The sequence below is a fragment of the Balaenoptera musculus genome, chromosome 3 (assembly GCF_009873245.2).
Source record: "Balaenoptera musculus isolate JJ_BM4_2016_0621 chromosome 3, mBalMus1.pri.v3, whole genome shotgun sequence".
Taxonomy (NCBI): Eukaryota; Metazoa; Chordata; class Mammalia; order Artiodactyla; family Balaenopteridae; genus Balaenoptera; species Balaenoptera musculus.
Window position 1 is genome coordinate 163,693,099 of NC_045787.1, and position 13,494 is coordinate 163,706,592.

The following is a 13,494-nucleotide window of genomic DNA, read 5'->3' on the forward strand; positions in this document are numbered from 1 at the left end:
GCTGGGTCAAAGCATACATGAATTTAAAAGTTCATGGCTGCAGCAAATCTATACGTGAAAAAGGTACTAGGACACCCATGAAACTTAACACTGACCACCACTGAAGAAGAGACTGGGAAGAACAGAGTGAAAGGGAAGGGACATGGGATTTTTGCTTTGGACTCTGTCGTATTTAGAGGTTTTATAGTCACAATGTAAACTGAACCTGGGTTACATAGCTTTCCGAGTGCCTAGTGCTGAGCCCAAGGCCTGAGCCCTCCCAGCCGCCTGGAGCAGGAGACATCAGTACAGCTGCACTTCACCGAAGAGAAGCCTGATACCCTGAGAGGCTCAGGAGCCCCGGGGGTAGCAGGTAACACCCTGGGGTGAAGGCAGGCCGGGCTGCAGGCCACCAGGAGGCCACAGTTGGGGACAGACTCAGCCTGGGTTTGAATCCCACCCCTCACTCTTCTGAATGACTTGGGTCAGGCTTCTTGACCTCTCTGGGCCTCTGTTTTCCTGTCTATAAAATGGGGATGATAGCAGGCCCTCTCCCAGGGTTACTGTAAGGCTGGAAAACTTTAGAGAAAGTGCACAAGCGTGGTGGTAGCTTCAATGACACGATTAAACGGGAGTGTGAGCCCCGTGTGTCTGTACCTTCCTATTTCCCAAGAGAGGCTGGGGATCCTGATTGTGTTGTTTAAAAGGTGGTGAGACTCACTCTCATTTCTGATTTTATACAGACTGTGTTCAGCCCAAATCTGGCTGCGGCTGCCCCCCTGTCTTGGGGGAAGGGGGACCCGGAGGGGCAGGCACTCACATTGTTGATCATGAGGTGCATGATGGTCTTTGGCATGAGGTCACGGATGGACTTGTTGATGATGGCCACATAGGAGTCCACCAGGTTCCGAATGGTCTCCACCTGCCGCTCCAGCTGCGGGTCCATGGAGAAGGTGTTCTCCTGGGCTCCGTCCTCATTTTCTGCCTGCAAGCGGGGAGGGGAGGCCATGAGGGGTGACTGCAGCCTGAGTCCAGCGTGGGGAGCCCCCCTCCTCTGGGGATCGCTTGCCCTACCCGACCCGCAGCTGACCCTCTGGGGCTGGCCCCTCATGGCCGCGTTGGCACCACGTGGCCCTGCCTGCCCCTGGGCTGAGCTGCCCGGACCTGGGGGTGACCACAGTCCAAGGTGGGCTACTGCCTCTCACCTGGGGATGGGAACAACACGCTAATTTGGGGGCCATGTTCACTCCGCCTCAAGGACAGGAAAAAAGGAGAGAGAACAAAGCAGACAGGATCCCGGTCCACGTGCGTCCCTGTCCTTGACTTTAGTTGGAGAACCTTCTGGGCGCTGATGACAGAAGCCTCTCCAGCCCTTTCTGCTTTGTCTGCTCAAGAGGGTATGGGCTACATGCCCTCAGAGAGTGCTGGCAGACACAGCCTGGAATGACCCATCCCGTGAGATGCCGGCCGCCCTTCTTCTCCCAGGTGGGGCAGCTCAGCCCAAGGTGTGCCGGCCGCCCTTCTTCTCCCAGGTGGGGCAGCTCAGCCCAAGGTGTGCCGGCCGGGCAGGGCGCTCCTCACCTGGTCCTTCTCAGGGTAGACCCCGGCTCGGAGGAATGAGGCCTTCCAGCTGTCCACGTCCTCCTGGGAGTCACAGGCCAGCTCAATCTGCCGCAGGTCCTTGTAGACGTTCCTGTGGTGAGAGGGAGGGAGGGAAAGGCGCATGCTTGACCCTGCCCGTGGGCCCGGTGGGTGCAGTGAGCTGGAGCTCAGGCTCTGGGGTTGGCCTGACTGACCAGGATTCACCCCTGACCGGGGGCACTCACGACCAGAGGCCCCAGGATGGCAGCAGCCCCTGCACCCCATTGGGCTGATGGAGGCATGGTGAATTTGTGCCTGTAACACCCAAAACCGTGCCGAGAGCAGGGCGTGTGCTCAGCAAGAGTCTGCATCTAGTGGCATCTGCAGTGTTTTGTTTGTGGGCTCAGCTACTCCTCTCCTTCCCCTGGGAACTGCCCATCCCCTCCTTTATGCTCTCCTGGGGGAGCCAAAGGCTGCCAAGGACCCCTCCAGAAGTGGGCAGTGACCCACGACACCCTCCGCCAGTTGGGGAGCTCCCATCAAGGTGTTTCTAGAGAGGCTACAGCGGCATCATCCAAAAGAATGTTCTGGCCTGACGCAGCAGCCACGAGCCACAGGTGGCTTCTTTCTGAGCATCAGGAATGGGGCCAGCGTGGCCGAGAAAGTGAATGTAAAATTTTATTTTATTTCCATCAATTTACATTTAAGTAGTCACATGTGGAAATCCAGAAATGAGGGGATATATGTATACGTATAGCTGATTCACTTTGCTGTACAGCAGAAACTAACACAACATTGTAAAACAACTAAACTCCAATCAAAAATTAATAAAAATAAATAAACAGTCACATGTGGCCAGTGGCTACTGCCTTGGACAGTAAAGGTCCAGCATGTGCCCCGATTCCTGGGAGGGAGGTGGAGCTGGCCAGGGCAGGACTGAAACTCCCAGCAAAGGCTTGTGAACTGCTGGGCAAATGTGGGTCTGTGAGCGGAAGGTGCGGAGCCAAAAGGCTGGGGGAAAAACGGACAGACACTAACCAGTGTTTATAGGCAGTGTTCTCCATATATAGGCCAGGATCCATGCTACACGCATGCCATCCTGTCCCACAAGGCAGGTGTGACTGAGACGGCCAAGCTGTCCCAAAGTCTTCGAGTGAGATCTGGGTCTGAGGTTAGGCACGGATGGCCTCACAACAGTGCTCAGGCCAACCAGCAGTCAGTGAGTGGCTGCCCTGAGACTTCTGGAAGGAGTTGAGAGCAGGGAAAGGGAGCATGTCTTTGTTGCTCCTCCTCCTCCTTCCTGCTGCCTGGAACATCATCATGATGGCTGGAGTTTGAGCAGCCATCTTGGACAAAGAGGAGGAGAGCTGAGAAATAAGAAGGAGGGCCTGGGCCTGGATGCCTGTGGGGTTGTCCAACCTGCCCCGGATGGTAAAGTCTGGACTTGATTTATATAAAAAAACCCAACTTCTATCTTGTTTCTGCTACTATCATTCTGGGTTTCCCGAACTCACCCCTAAATGATACATTAGGTAATATCTTCACCCCACCAGCTGCACAGGGGATCACAGGGCCAGGGAGGTGGGATGGCTGTCTGGCACTACACAGCCAGGAAGAGCTTCCCAGCAGGCCTGTCCCATCGCAGAACCCAGGTTCTCCCACACACCCTAGGGCTTCTTAGGCAGGGGAGGTGGGGGTTAGGGAGAGATGAGTCTAAAAGGGTTATAAAGGTTTTTGGAGCCAGCTGATGGTCAAAGTGGGTCTCAAGAGTTTTAGGCCAGCCCGGAACAAAGCAGGATAGAACGATTCTTGCACAAAACAGGTGGCTCAGCTGGATTTGGTGCGTGTGGATGGGCAGTGGGGAAGGTGGTCCTGGGGCCAGGAGGGAGGATGTCCGTGCCTGCTGGCCAGTCATGAAGAACCTCCAGGCCCTGGCTGACAGCTGACCCCTGACTTGGGGGTTCCCTGGATGAGGGTGTGAGTCTGGGCAGGGGCCCTCCTGGGTCCACGCTCAGCCCTTCCTCCTGCTCTCAGACCTCCTGCCAACTGGGTCTCTTCCTGAGCTGAGAGAAGCATCTTTGCTTTCGCTAAAGTCTCCCACCAACGCCCCTTGGCATGGGTTTACCGAGAGCCTCCTGGGCCCTTCTCTTCTCTGTTATACTGGCCCAGGGATCTTATCCCATTTAGACTTGAAACACCTCCACGCAATGACAACTCCCCAACTTCACGTTCCTGCCCGGAGCGCACTCCTGAACACCAGTCTCTCATACTTACCCAGCTGGCTCCCCCGCGCCCCACGTGGTGTCTCACAGGCCCCTCTCCCTCAGCATCACCCCAACCCAGCCTCCGACTGGCCCCGAGCCTACTCTGCCTCTGCCTTCCCCATGTCAGCCAATGGCAGCTCAGTCCCTGAGCAACACCTTTCTTGCTCTCATACCCACACCCACCAGGAGTTCAGTCGCTCTACTGGAGTCCACCCCTTCCTCCTCTATGTCCTCAGCCCCACTTGGGTCCAGCCCCACCATCTCCCACCTGGGCCAATGCAGGCGTCTCCTCCCTGGTCTCCCACGCTTGCCTCCTCAGCCTGTTCCCCTCGTGGCCACCAGGGGGCGCCGATGAGCACCAGAGCCAGGTCCCATCCCTCCGCTGCTCAGAACCCTCCACGGCTCCTGCATCGTTTCATCCTCATCTCTCCCCAGAGGGGCCTCCCCACCCCGCTGACCACCCCACAGAAGCACTTTTCTGTTTCTTGACTGACACCCTTTCTGGAATGTGAGACCCCAGGGTAGGGACTGTTCACAGCGAGTGCTCGGTGGACACTGGTGAAGGATTGAACGGGGGCCATTGGTCTCCCTGGGACCTCGGGGGGTGGGGGTCGGGGTCGGGGGCACTCACCTCTGCTCCGTGTTGAAGATGGCGAAGACGTGCTTGTTGGACATGAAGCCCTTCTCCACGTCGCGGATTTTGAGGTTGTCCAGAGGCAGCATGTACTTCTTCTCTTTCTCCTGAGGGTGAAAGGGGAGGGGTCACCCTGGGCTGTTTAACTGAGGCCCTGAGGCTGCCCTGGGCTGGACTCTACCGGGAGGACCACCGCCAACACCTGACGCCTCCCATGCTGCTTTTCCTCGGGTGAACTAGTCTGCCACCGCCCTCCCCCTCGCTTACCTGCCCCAGCCACGCTGGCCTCTGTGACTCTCTGAACATCCCAAGCAGGCTCCTACCCCAGGACCTTTGCACCTAGCATGCCCCCCCCACACCCCCGCCAACAGCGGCCTGGTGCCCTCCTTGCCTCTTTTGTACAGAGGGACCCTCCAGGCGAGGCCTGCCCTGACCCCACCCCAAACTCTCCCCCTACTTTTCCCCTTGGCGCTTCCCCTCACATAACACAACACACCATGTATCTGTTTTTTTTTTTTTTTTTTTTGGCTATGCCACTTACGGGATCTTAGTTCCCTGACCAGGGATCAAACCCACGCCCTCGGCAGTGAGAGCACAGAGTCCCAACCACTGGACCAGGGAAGTCTCCCCCGCCACCCCACAGATCTTGCTTATTGACCTAGGGTCACCTAGACCGACTCATTGGGTCCTCAGGGGTGGAGACTCCCGTCTGTTTGGTTTACTGCTGACACACAGTGGATGCTCAAAACTGGCCGACTCTGACTACCCAGATTCCAACCACTGAGTGAATGGAACCATTAACACGACTACTTCTTCACGACGAGCCTGCAAGTGAGTTACCAATATGATCCCATTTTCGAGAGAAAGAGAGAGACAGACAGACAGACAGACAGACAGACGGAGGCATAGAGGGGCAGGCAGTGGGGGCGGGGGAGGGAGCTGGAAAGAGAGGCCCCCTTGAGCTGATGCCTGAGTCCCAAAGCCGGGGTGGCCCTGCTCAGAAAGTGCCAACTGAGTGCTGGGCATGGCAGTCCTGCCGGCTGCTGGGGAAAGCAGCTCAGAGAGGACGCGTCTCCCGGTCAAGGGCACGGGCCTGCTGAGTCTCAGAGCTGGGAGTCACACTCCGGAGCCCAACTCCTGTTAGCTAAGCACCTACGATACACCTGGGCCCGTGCAGATGCATTGCTATTAATCTTTACTGGGGGCGGGGGGAGGAGGTGGCAGCGCATTAACTGGGTTTTCTACATCAGGAAACCAAAGCACAGCATCAGGGTACCCCCCCCCCCGCCGCCTCTCCCCGACTCCCATTCGACCCACAGCAGCTCTCAAGGACTGAGGGGAAGTGCTGCTTGTCTGCAGCTCATGGAGCCCTCTCACACAGCCCTGCCAGGGAAGCGTCGCGCTCAGAGAGGGAAGCGGGCCACCCAGGGCCACGCAGCAGGTGGAGTGGGCCACGGTGGGATTCAGAAGCCAGGTTCTCCCCACTGCCCTCCTGGTCTTTGACCTCCCGAGCACCTTTGGAGAAGAGAGACCTGCCCCCCTCACACAGCAGCTCACTTCTTTTCACCCATCCTACCCCTGACCTCCGGAAGGCCTCAGAACAAAGCCCAACGTGGCGGTTCCTCCCCAAATCAAGAGCAGCCACAGTGGTGGCGGGGAAGGGGCCCAGGGGCCCCCCAGAGGGTGGAGGGCCACTTGGAGTTTCAGGACTACTCAACGGGAGGCAGGAGCAAGTGGCAGGCTCGGTGCGTGGGCTCAGTCCTGACTGAGGTGTTAGGAGCTCAGCTGGGCCCGGCCCCTCCCCAGCCATGTGCCCTTGGGCAAGCCACTGCCCCTCTCTGCCTCAGCTTCCTCAGCTGTCAAAGATGGGTAGGAGTCTCGTCCTCCTGGTGCAAGGTGAGGGCGGACACCGTGAAAGCCCCGAGCACATGCCCACCCCAGAGCTGGTGCTTGCCAGGCGCCAGGGGTTTTCTTTTGTCTGTCTGTCTGTCTGTCACTCTTATGCTCCAGGGTCGGCCAGACCACCGGGCTCTGGGCAAGCAGAGGAGCCAAGGAGGTGGGAGACCCCATTCATGCTGGGAGCCGGGGCAGGGGAGCGGGGTGCAGGCAGGCCAGGGAACGCGGAGCCCGGGGCCCTCCCACCTCTCAGGGAAGGATTTTGGGGGGCTTCAGAAAGGGCAAGGGCAGGAGTTCCCGGTCCGGAAGTTTGTGAAGAGCCTCTGCTGCCCCCACCCTATCATGTCATGAGGCAGGAAGCTTCCAGTTGGCCGGCTACGGCCAAGTAACTGAGTCACAGCCCTTTCGGGCCCCGAGTGAGACGCCACATCTGGAAGTGTTTATAGCGTGATTCCGCCCAGAGCACAGAGGCTGCCTTCCTGATGCTGCCCGCACGCACGCACACACACTCACACACACTCACACACACACACACGCACGCACACACGACACAGACACACACCACACAGACACGGAGGCGTGCATGTACCCCGCCCCCACCCCCAAAGAGACCTTCTCCTGCGCACAGAGGCCACGGACCCAAACCCTCCCTCCTGCGCCCCCCCCCGCCCGCCTCCCCCTCGCCCTCCCCCACCGCCTCCTTAGGATTTCCTGAAAACCCACAACTTTCTCCAGATGCACGCTGGCCCCGGCCGTGCCACGTCAGAAGAGACGAAGCAGATCATCGCGGGCGGACCAGTGGCTTCCTCGCCTGCTCGGAGGTGCTGGGGCGCTGTGGCCCTGCTGCTGCCCAGGGGGCCCGCGGGACGGACAGCCGGCCCCGCCAACCCAGTGTTCAGACTACCTGTTCAGGGGGCTCTGAATGTGTACAGTAGTCTGCACATTGGTTAGGCTGGGCTCGGGCGAGCGGCGCGTCGGGATGGGCCCCCCACCCAAACTCGCTGCCACCCACGCGGCGAGGCAGACCAGGAGGTGAGTGCCACTGCCCACTGCCCACCGCCCTCCTCCCCACGGGCCGGAGGCCTGGACAGAAGATTCTGGAATAAAGAAGAAGGGCTTGGGCGGGGGTGGTCGCCGGGGAGGAAAAGAGGCGCCGGGGAGAGGCAAAGAGAGCCCCGACACCGGCTGAGGGGTTGGGGGCTCTGGCGGAATCAGTCTCCTATTCCCACCCTCCAGTAACCACCTCCTCTTGTTTATTTTTTTAAATAAAGAAATACTGGTGTCTTGCCTCTCTCTGAGGCTTCTCTACGATGGTGGCCTGACCCCGGGGGTGGCCACCCTGTTGTGTGATTTTCAGGGCCCTTGCTGGGATCCTAATTTGGGGGGGAGGGGGTAGGGCGGGGGACGGACAGACAGACAGACAGGATTTCGCGCCTGCCCCTCCCCGATCTCAGCCCGCTTTGTGTCTGGGGTGTACACGGGGCCCCATTCACAGGTCTGCTGGTTCTCATTACCGCCGGCGGCGCTCGACCCTCCTCCCAACACTGCCCCTGCCTCTGCTCTGGGGCCCCGAGGGAGGGTCTGGGGCTCCTGCTTTCAACCCCTAGATGAAGGAGAAACAAAGGGCCCCTCCTTAAGTCAAAAACTGGGCTCCCAATGGTGCCATACAGCGAATCGCCAGGCTAGGGTTTGGGCCCAGAAGCCCCCTCTCCAACTGCCCCGGGGACCCCCAAAGCCCAAAGGTGCGAACCAGCTCTCAGCATATCTGACAGCTGATGCAGCACAGAGCAGACTGGGTTTCAGACTGCGGGGGAGGAAAGAGAGGGAGAAGAAGTGCAAGCGTCATCCCCACCCACACTGCACCCCGGCCATTTTGAGGAGCGGATCTGGCCACGCAGGTTCCTTGAGGAATGTGCGGTCCCGCCCACCCTCCCTCTGCATCTCGACCCAGGAAGGCGCCAGGGTCCTGGACAACCCCAGTTTAGAAGCAGCCACCCAGGCAAGGTCCCCTGGGGGACTCGGGGCTCCCAAGCCTTCACGACACTCCAGTGCTGAGCCTCCGGCCTCGCGGGGAGTGGGATGACGACATTCTACTCTTAAACACCCGCCACTTGTTGGAACCACTTCCTGCCTGGGCAGTGGGGAGTGGTCCAGGTGTGGGGCTGAGGTGCCTCGGGTCAGGGAGCCTGTGTCCTGTACCCACCGCATGGGGACACTTCCCCACCCTGTGACATGGGGGCAAGTCACTGCTCAGAACCTCAGTTTCCTTACCTGACAAAAGGAATGTGAGTATCTACTGAGGAGGAGGAGGAGGAGGAGGAGGAGGAGGAAGAGTGCCCTCCGTGTGGGACCATGGCAGGCTCTCCTAGCCAGTGAGCCTGGCACAGGGCAGGGGCTTCATAAACAAGAGAGAGCTACCCAGAGGCACCAACGGAGTTCTACCTGTCTTGTCTCTGAGCCTGGGTGGAAATACATATGGTTGGGCACAGGCCTGCCTGTGCTGGGATGGGGTCAGCTGCCAGTGAAGCCCCAGGTGTGGGGGTCACCCCAAAACCCCAAGGGGGGAGAGCCAGGTAGGGCAGCTCCAGGGGCGACCAGAGAAGCCGGGCCTCTCCTCGGGGGGCAGCTGGGCCGGGCTGGAGGCTGTGCCATCCCATGTGGGCAAAGCACAGAGCGGAAGCAAAGATTCAGGAGCATGTGAGCAGAGGGGTGCGTGTGCCTTCCTTGTCAGGCACCTCCTTCCCTCCTGTGGCCACGTGGTGATGGGCACGGGGCAGCCATCCTGGACCACGAGGAGGAGCTACGTGTTACGATGGCCATGGGGGAGGCGGAGCCAGGGCCCTGGCCAGCCTCACGGCACAGGGCTGCCAAGCTCGCCGGGATGCGGGCAAGAAACAGACCACCTCTGTAAGTGCCTTCATTTGGGACCTCTGTCACAGACCCAAATCGATAGCCACCTAATACCACCTTGACGACAGGGAGCGCCTGTGTTGTCTCTCACAGGGCAACCCAGGAAAATGAGAGAAACACAGTGGCCCTTGCTGGTGGCCCCTGGAAGCCTGTGTCAGGGTGGCAACAGGCAGTCACACCAGAGGAATGGCTTCACTCCCAGGCCACTAAGACACAGTACTGTCGTTCTGTTAAGAGAACTAAGCCACGCAATGGGCCACTCAGGACGGGAGGATGGGCCGCGGAGGAGGAGGGACCTGCACGGCAGCACCCGGTGATGCTGCCCGCTGGGCCAGGGGACAGGGGTGCACTCCCTCACAGCCCCGTCCACAGGCTCAGGGAGACCATGGCACGAGGCAACGCGCAACACCACTCCCTGTGCTTAGTACTCCTGGTGCTGTACCCAGAGGCCTCCCTCATCCTTCTGAGGAGGACAAGCACATGTGGAATGATCTCAAGACAGACACCGTGACCGAGCACCTCAAAGGTGCAAGGGCCGTTCTACCTCACTTCATGGATGGGGAAACTGAGGCCCAGAGAGGCTAAGGGCCTGGCTGAGCCTGGGTTAGCTGTAGACAATGGAACCCCAGCAGCCTCACCGTGAACCTGAGTCCCCGACCCCAGGCCGTGCCCCCTCTGAAAGCCCCCCGCCTTGCCATGATTTTGAAGGGTGGGATCAGTTTGGAGCCTCCCCCACGTCCCTTTCCTCCTCAGGGAGCCCAGCCCCCATGAGGCACGACCACACGGGGGGCCGTGAGGGGCTCGGATATGATGCACAGTGCCTTTGGACACGCTGTGGCCCTGGCTGATACCATCCTAATGGTAAGCTTTGGGGCACGGTGGCGCTCAGGGAGCCTCTCCCGAATGAACAGCAAGCTGAGGGAGCGCCACACGGAGGAGGGAGGTGTGGAGAGCACGACCCACAACTGCCCAACCGTCCCACCCCTGCCAGCCACTCACCTCCTCGTCCTTGTACCACGACAGTGACTCGGCCGTCAGCACAAACCAGTACTCCTTGGAGCCGCCCTTCATCAGGCTGATGTTGTTGATGGTCAGCCAGCCCCTGCGGATCACCTGGGGGGGTGGGAGGGAGGGGCTCAGCGGGGGACAGCGGCCACCACCCAGCCCAGCCTGCCCCAGCGCGGTGGCCAGCGCCCTCGCCCCCAGCAAGGCGGGAAACCGGGGACCACGGCAGAGACACCTCCAGCCCAAAGCCAGGCAACACGACTCCAGGCCACCTTGCCCCAAGCACTTCCCAACGGAGACCAACGTGGGGGCCCTCGGGCGGGCAGACGTGCACTCACTCACAGGCCCCAGGGTGATTGGGAACTGGGTCCCTGGGGAGCCCCTCTGCGCTTGGGGTTAGGTTGAATTAGCACAGGTGGCAAAAGGTACGCCCAGCTGGAAGGGGCCCAGAGGAGGGCATCCCAGGCTTGTGGGGGGGCGCCATGTCACGTTGGATGTGACTGAAGGAATCACACTTGTCTTGGTGAGACGCGGTACCAGCGACACCCTTGGGCCCTGCCCCTCGCGCCCTGTGGAAGGCGGCTGTGCATGCAGAGCTGGAGGAGTCGCCCAGGCAACGGGGTGGCTCCTTTCAGGCGCCAACTGGCAGAGGCTTGATTCTGCTGCCCGGCTCCCCCAGGCAGGCGCTCGGTGGGCACAGGGACCTGCTCTGACCAGGAGTCGAGGCCAGCCCCCGCCCCAGGGCTCCCCTCCCCACAGGCTCTTCTCAGGATATGAGGATGAAGAGAATCCTCCACCCAGAGGGCTGGGGACAAAAGTCTGAGCCCAGGGGACCCGCCAAGGACCATGCCCCACTCTGGCTTTAAGCCACGTGGTCCCACTTTTCTCTGACTGGCACATCCGGGTTCTGGGCTGGGAGACCCCCTCGATGGGGCTCGTCTGACCACTGCTGTCATCTGAGCAGGAGACGGAAGCCAGGCCTGCGTGGGGGACTCACCTGACAGCTAAACGCAGGTAGCCTGGGGCAGGCCACACTCCCATGTTCCCCGGGCCAGGGAGGCGCCTGTGGGCTGGAGCCTCCCACCACTCCGGACTGGGGACCCCGGGGCAGCGGGAAGCACGAGTCGGCGCAGGCAGGGACGCCCGGGGCCGAGCTGCAGGAGGTGGGTTGTGAGTGGGCACAGACAGCTGGGAAGGGCTAGCGCTGTAACCCCAGGCTGGGGTAGGGCTTTGGGGCTGCCTCCGGGGCCCACATGCCCCCTAGTGGATGGGTCTCACGAGGGGCTCCATCCTGTCCACTCTGTCCTGCCCCAGGCACACCCGATCTTCACAGGGCCACCGCCCGCCTGTGGCTGGAAATGAGCTCTTAAGCCTCAGAGACCAGGAAGGCAGAGGCGGCCCCAGAGCGGCCAGGGACCTCTGCACCACATACAAGTCCCTGCCCAGGCTGTGCCACCGTTGAAATGCCACCTGGCAGCCCGCGCTAAGGCTTCTCCCTCCCTGGGACGACGAGACAGCACCTGGGAGTCTCGTGGCCGTCAGGGAGCAGGCAGAGACTGTCAGCCCCAACAAGGTCATGGTCTCATTCCTGGCAGCAGGGTGACCGACTCACCCTGGCTTCTCCAGGAGGCCCCTAGGTTTAGCCCTCAAAGTCCTGGGAACGCCCTCAGTCCCGGGCAAAGTGGGACGGGTGGTCAGGCCGGGGGCGAGGCTGGTCTCCAGACTCAGGCCCGAGGCCGTCCTACAAAGGACCCAGGAAGGAGCCCCTGCATCTGGCAACCACACCCAGCTCCAGAGCTGCGTGGGTGCCTGTCCCCGCCTGTTCCTCGCTCCCCCAGGGGCAGGGTAGGGCCTGCCTTGTCTTAGTCCAGGTCTAGAGTGGGTGCTTCTAAACTTCAGTCATTGATCGACAGCCGGGGGCGGGGGGGAGGCTGTGCGTGCTGGGTGCTCCCCAGAGAAGAAGTCCTCACATGGCAAGGCCTCCACACTCCCAGGCCCAGCCTCGTTCCCAAGGGCGCAGATGTGCCCCCCACCGCCACCCCTCGGTGGCCGAGCTGGCTCGCCTGCCTCCACCCTGGGTCAGTAGAGGTCAAAGCTAGCAGATGGGGCCCTTGTCATGCTCCAGGGCATGTGGCCATGCTGGAAATGGCACATCTGAGCCTTGGGGCAGGAGGCTGCTAGTTAGGCCTGGAGAAGCACTGCCCTGCCTCAGGTCCCTTTGCCCTTGAGCCACCCAGAGAGCTGCCTGTGCGGGAGCCCAAGGGGATTCAGAGACAAAATCCCGCCCCGGGGAGGGGCAAGCTGCTGGTGGCAGACACAGGCGCTGAGTCTAGAGGAAAAGGAGTGGTCGGGCCTTCTCATCCAAAAGCCAGACTTGTGCCCAAGGGACTGGGCTTAGAAAAGGGGGGCGGGGGCGGCGGGAGTAGGGTCAGCTGGGGAGACAGAAGAGGCAGGCGGGGTTCCCATGCTCCAGGGGGCAGGCACGCTGGGGGCGGGCGGAAGGGCTGCCAGGAGCAGCAGCTGCCAGGAGAAGCGACGCGGCTGGGGCCCACCTCCTCCCTGGGTGAGTCGCCTGGGCAGGGATGGAAACCACGGCCGGGAGACCCAGGAGCCACAGCCACGCACACGGCAGGGCTGGGCTTCGTGGCTAGGGGTGCGGAATCTGGCAGGAAAAGAATGACTAAACTTCTCAGGGTGTGGGTGTGGGGAGAAACATGCCCCTGGGCTGTTTGGAGGGAAGAAATCATTCAAAGGGGATTGGGGGTGACACACGGGGAAAGTGGGAACCATGGGCCCAAGGACTATCCATTTCTCCCGCAACCGCCCCCAGCCATGGCAAGCTTTGGCCTCTTCTGCATCTTCCAGGTCCTGTTACGGGTTCAGCTCAGCTACTGGAAAGATCCCGGGGTCACCAGAAGATCCCTGCCAGAGGGCAGCAGCAGTAGGGCCCGCCCAGTGTTGGGGGAGAGTACCCGGGAGAAGGAGGCTTCGGTTAGGGCTGGTGGCCCAGGCCATGGTCTCCAAGGTGGAGAGCTGGGGCCGAAGCCAGCTGCCCAAAGGCAAGCACCTTGAAAAGAGCCCAACTCTCAGAAGTGAGCATTGCCTGCTCCCTGCTGGGCTGGGCTGGGCCACACACAGAGAGGAGGTGTTACCTAAAACAGGGATGGCAAATACCATTCACCAATCAATGGGTAGCACTGTGGTGAGAATTCTGGGCACTGTGGG

At 60.8% G+C, this 13,494-nt stretch overlaps 1 protein-coding gene across 12 annotated transcripts in view; it reads right to left on the reverse strand.

Annotated features, from left to right (window-relative positions):
• The window catches only part of DNM2 (dynamin 2), a 90,083-nt gene that overhangs the window by 7,139 nt on the left and 69,450 nt on the right, over positions 1 to 13,494 (reverse strand). For all 12 annotated transcript variants that reach the window (XM_036845730.1, XM_036845736.1, XM_036845733.1 and 9 more), the window contains 4 exons: positions 10,264 to 10,377; positions 4,456 to 4,565; positions 1,561 to 1,672; positions 800 to 964 (listed from right to left, as the gene is read on the reverse strand). In XM_036845730.1, the coding sequence (XP_036701625.1) occupies positions 800 to 964; positions 1,561 to 1,672; positions 4,456 to 4,565; positions 10,264 to 10,377 (501 nt within the window). The remainder of the gene's footprint in view (positions 1 to 799; positions 965 to 1,560; positions 1,673 to 4,455; positions 4,566 to 10,263; positions 10,378 to 13,494) is intronic.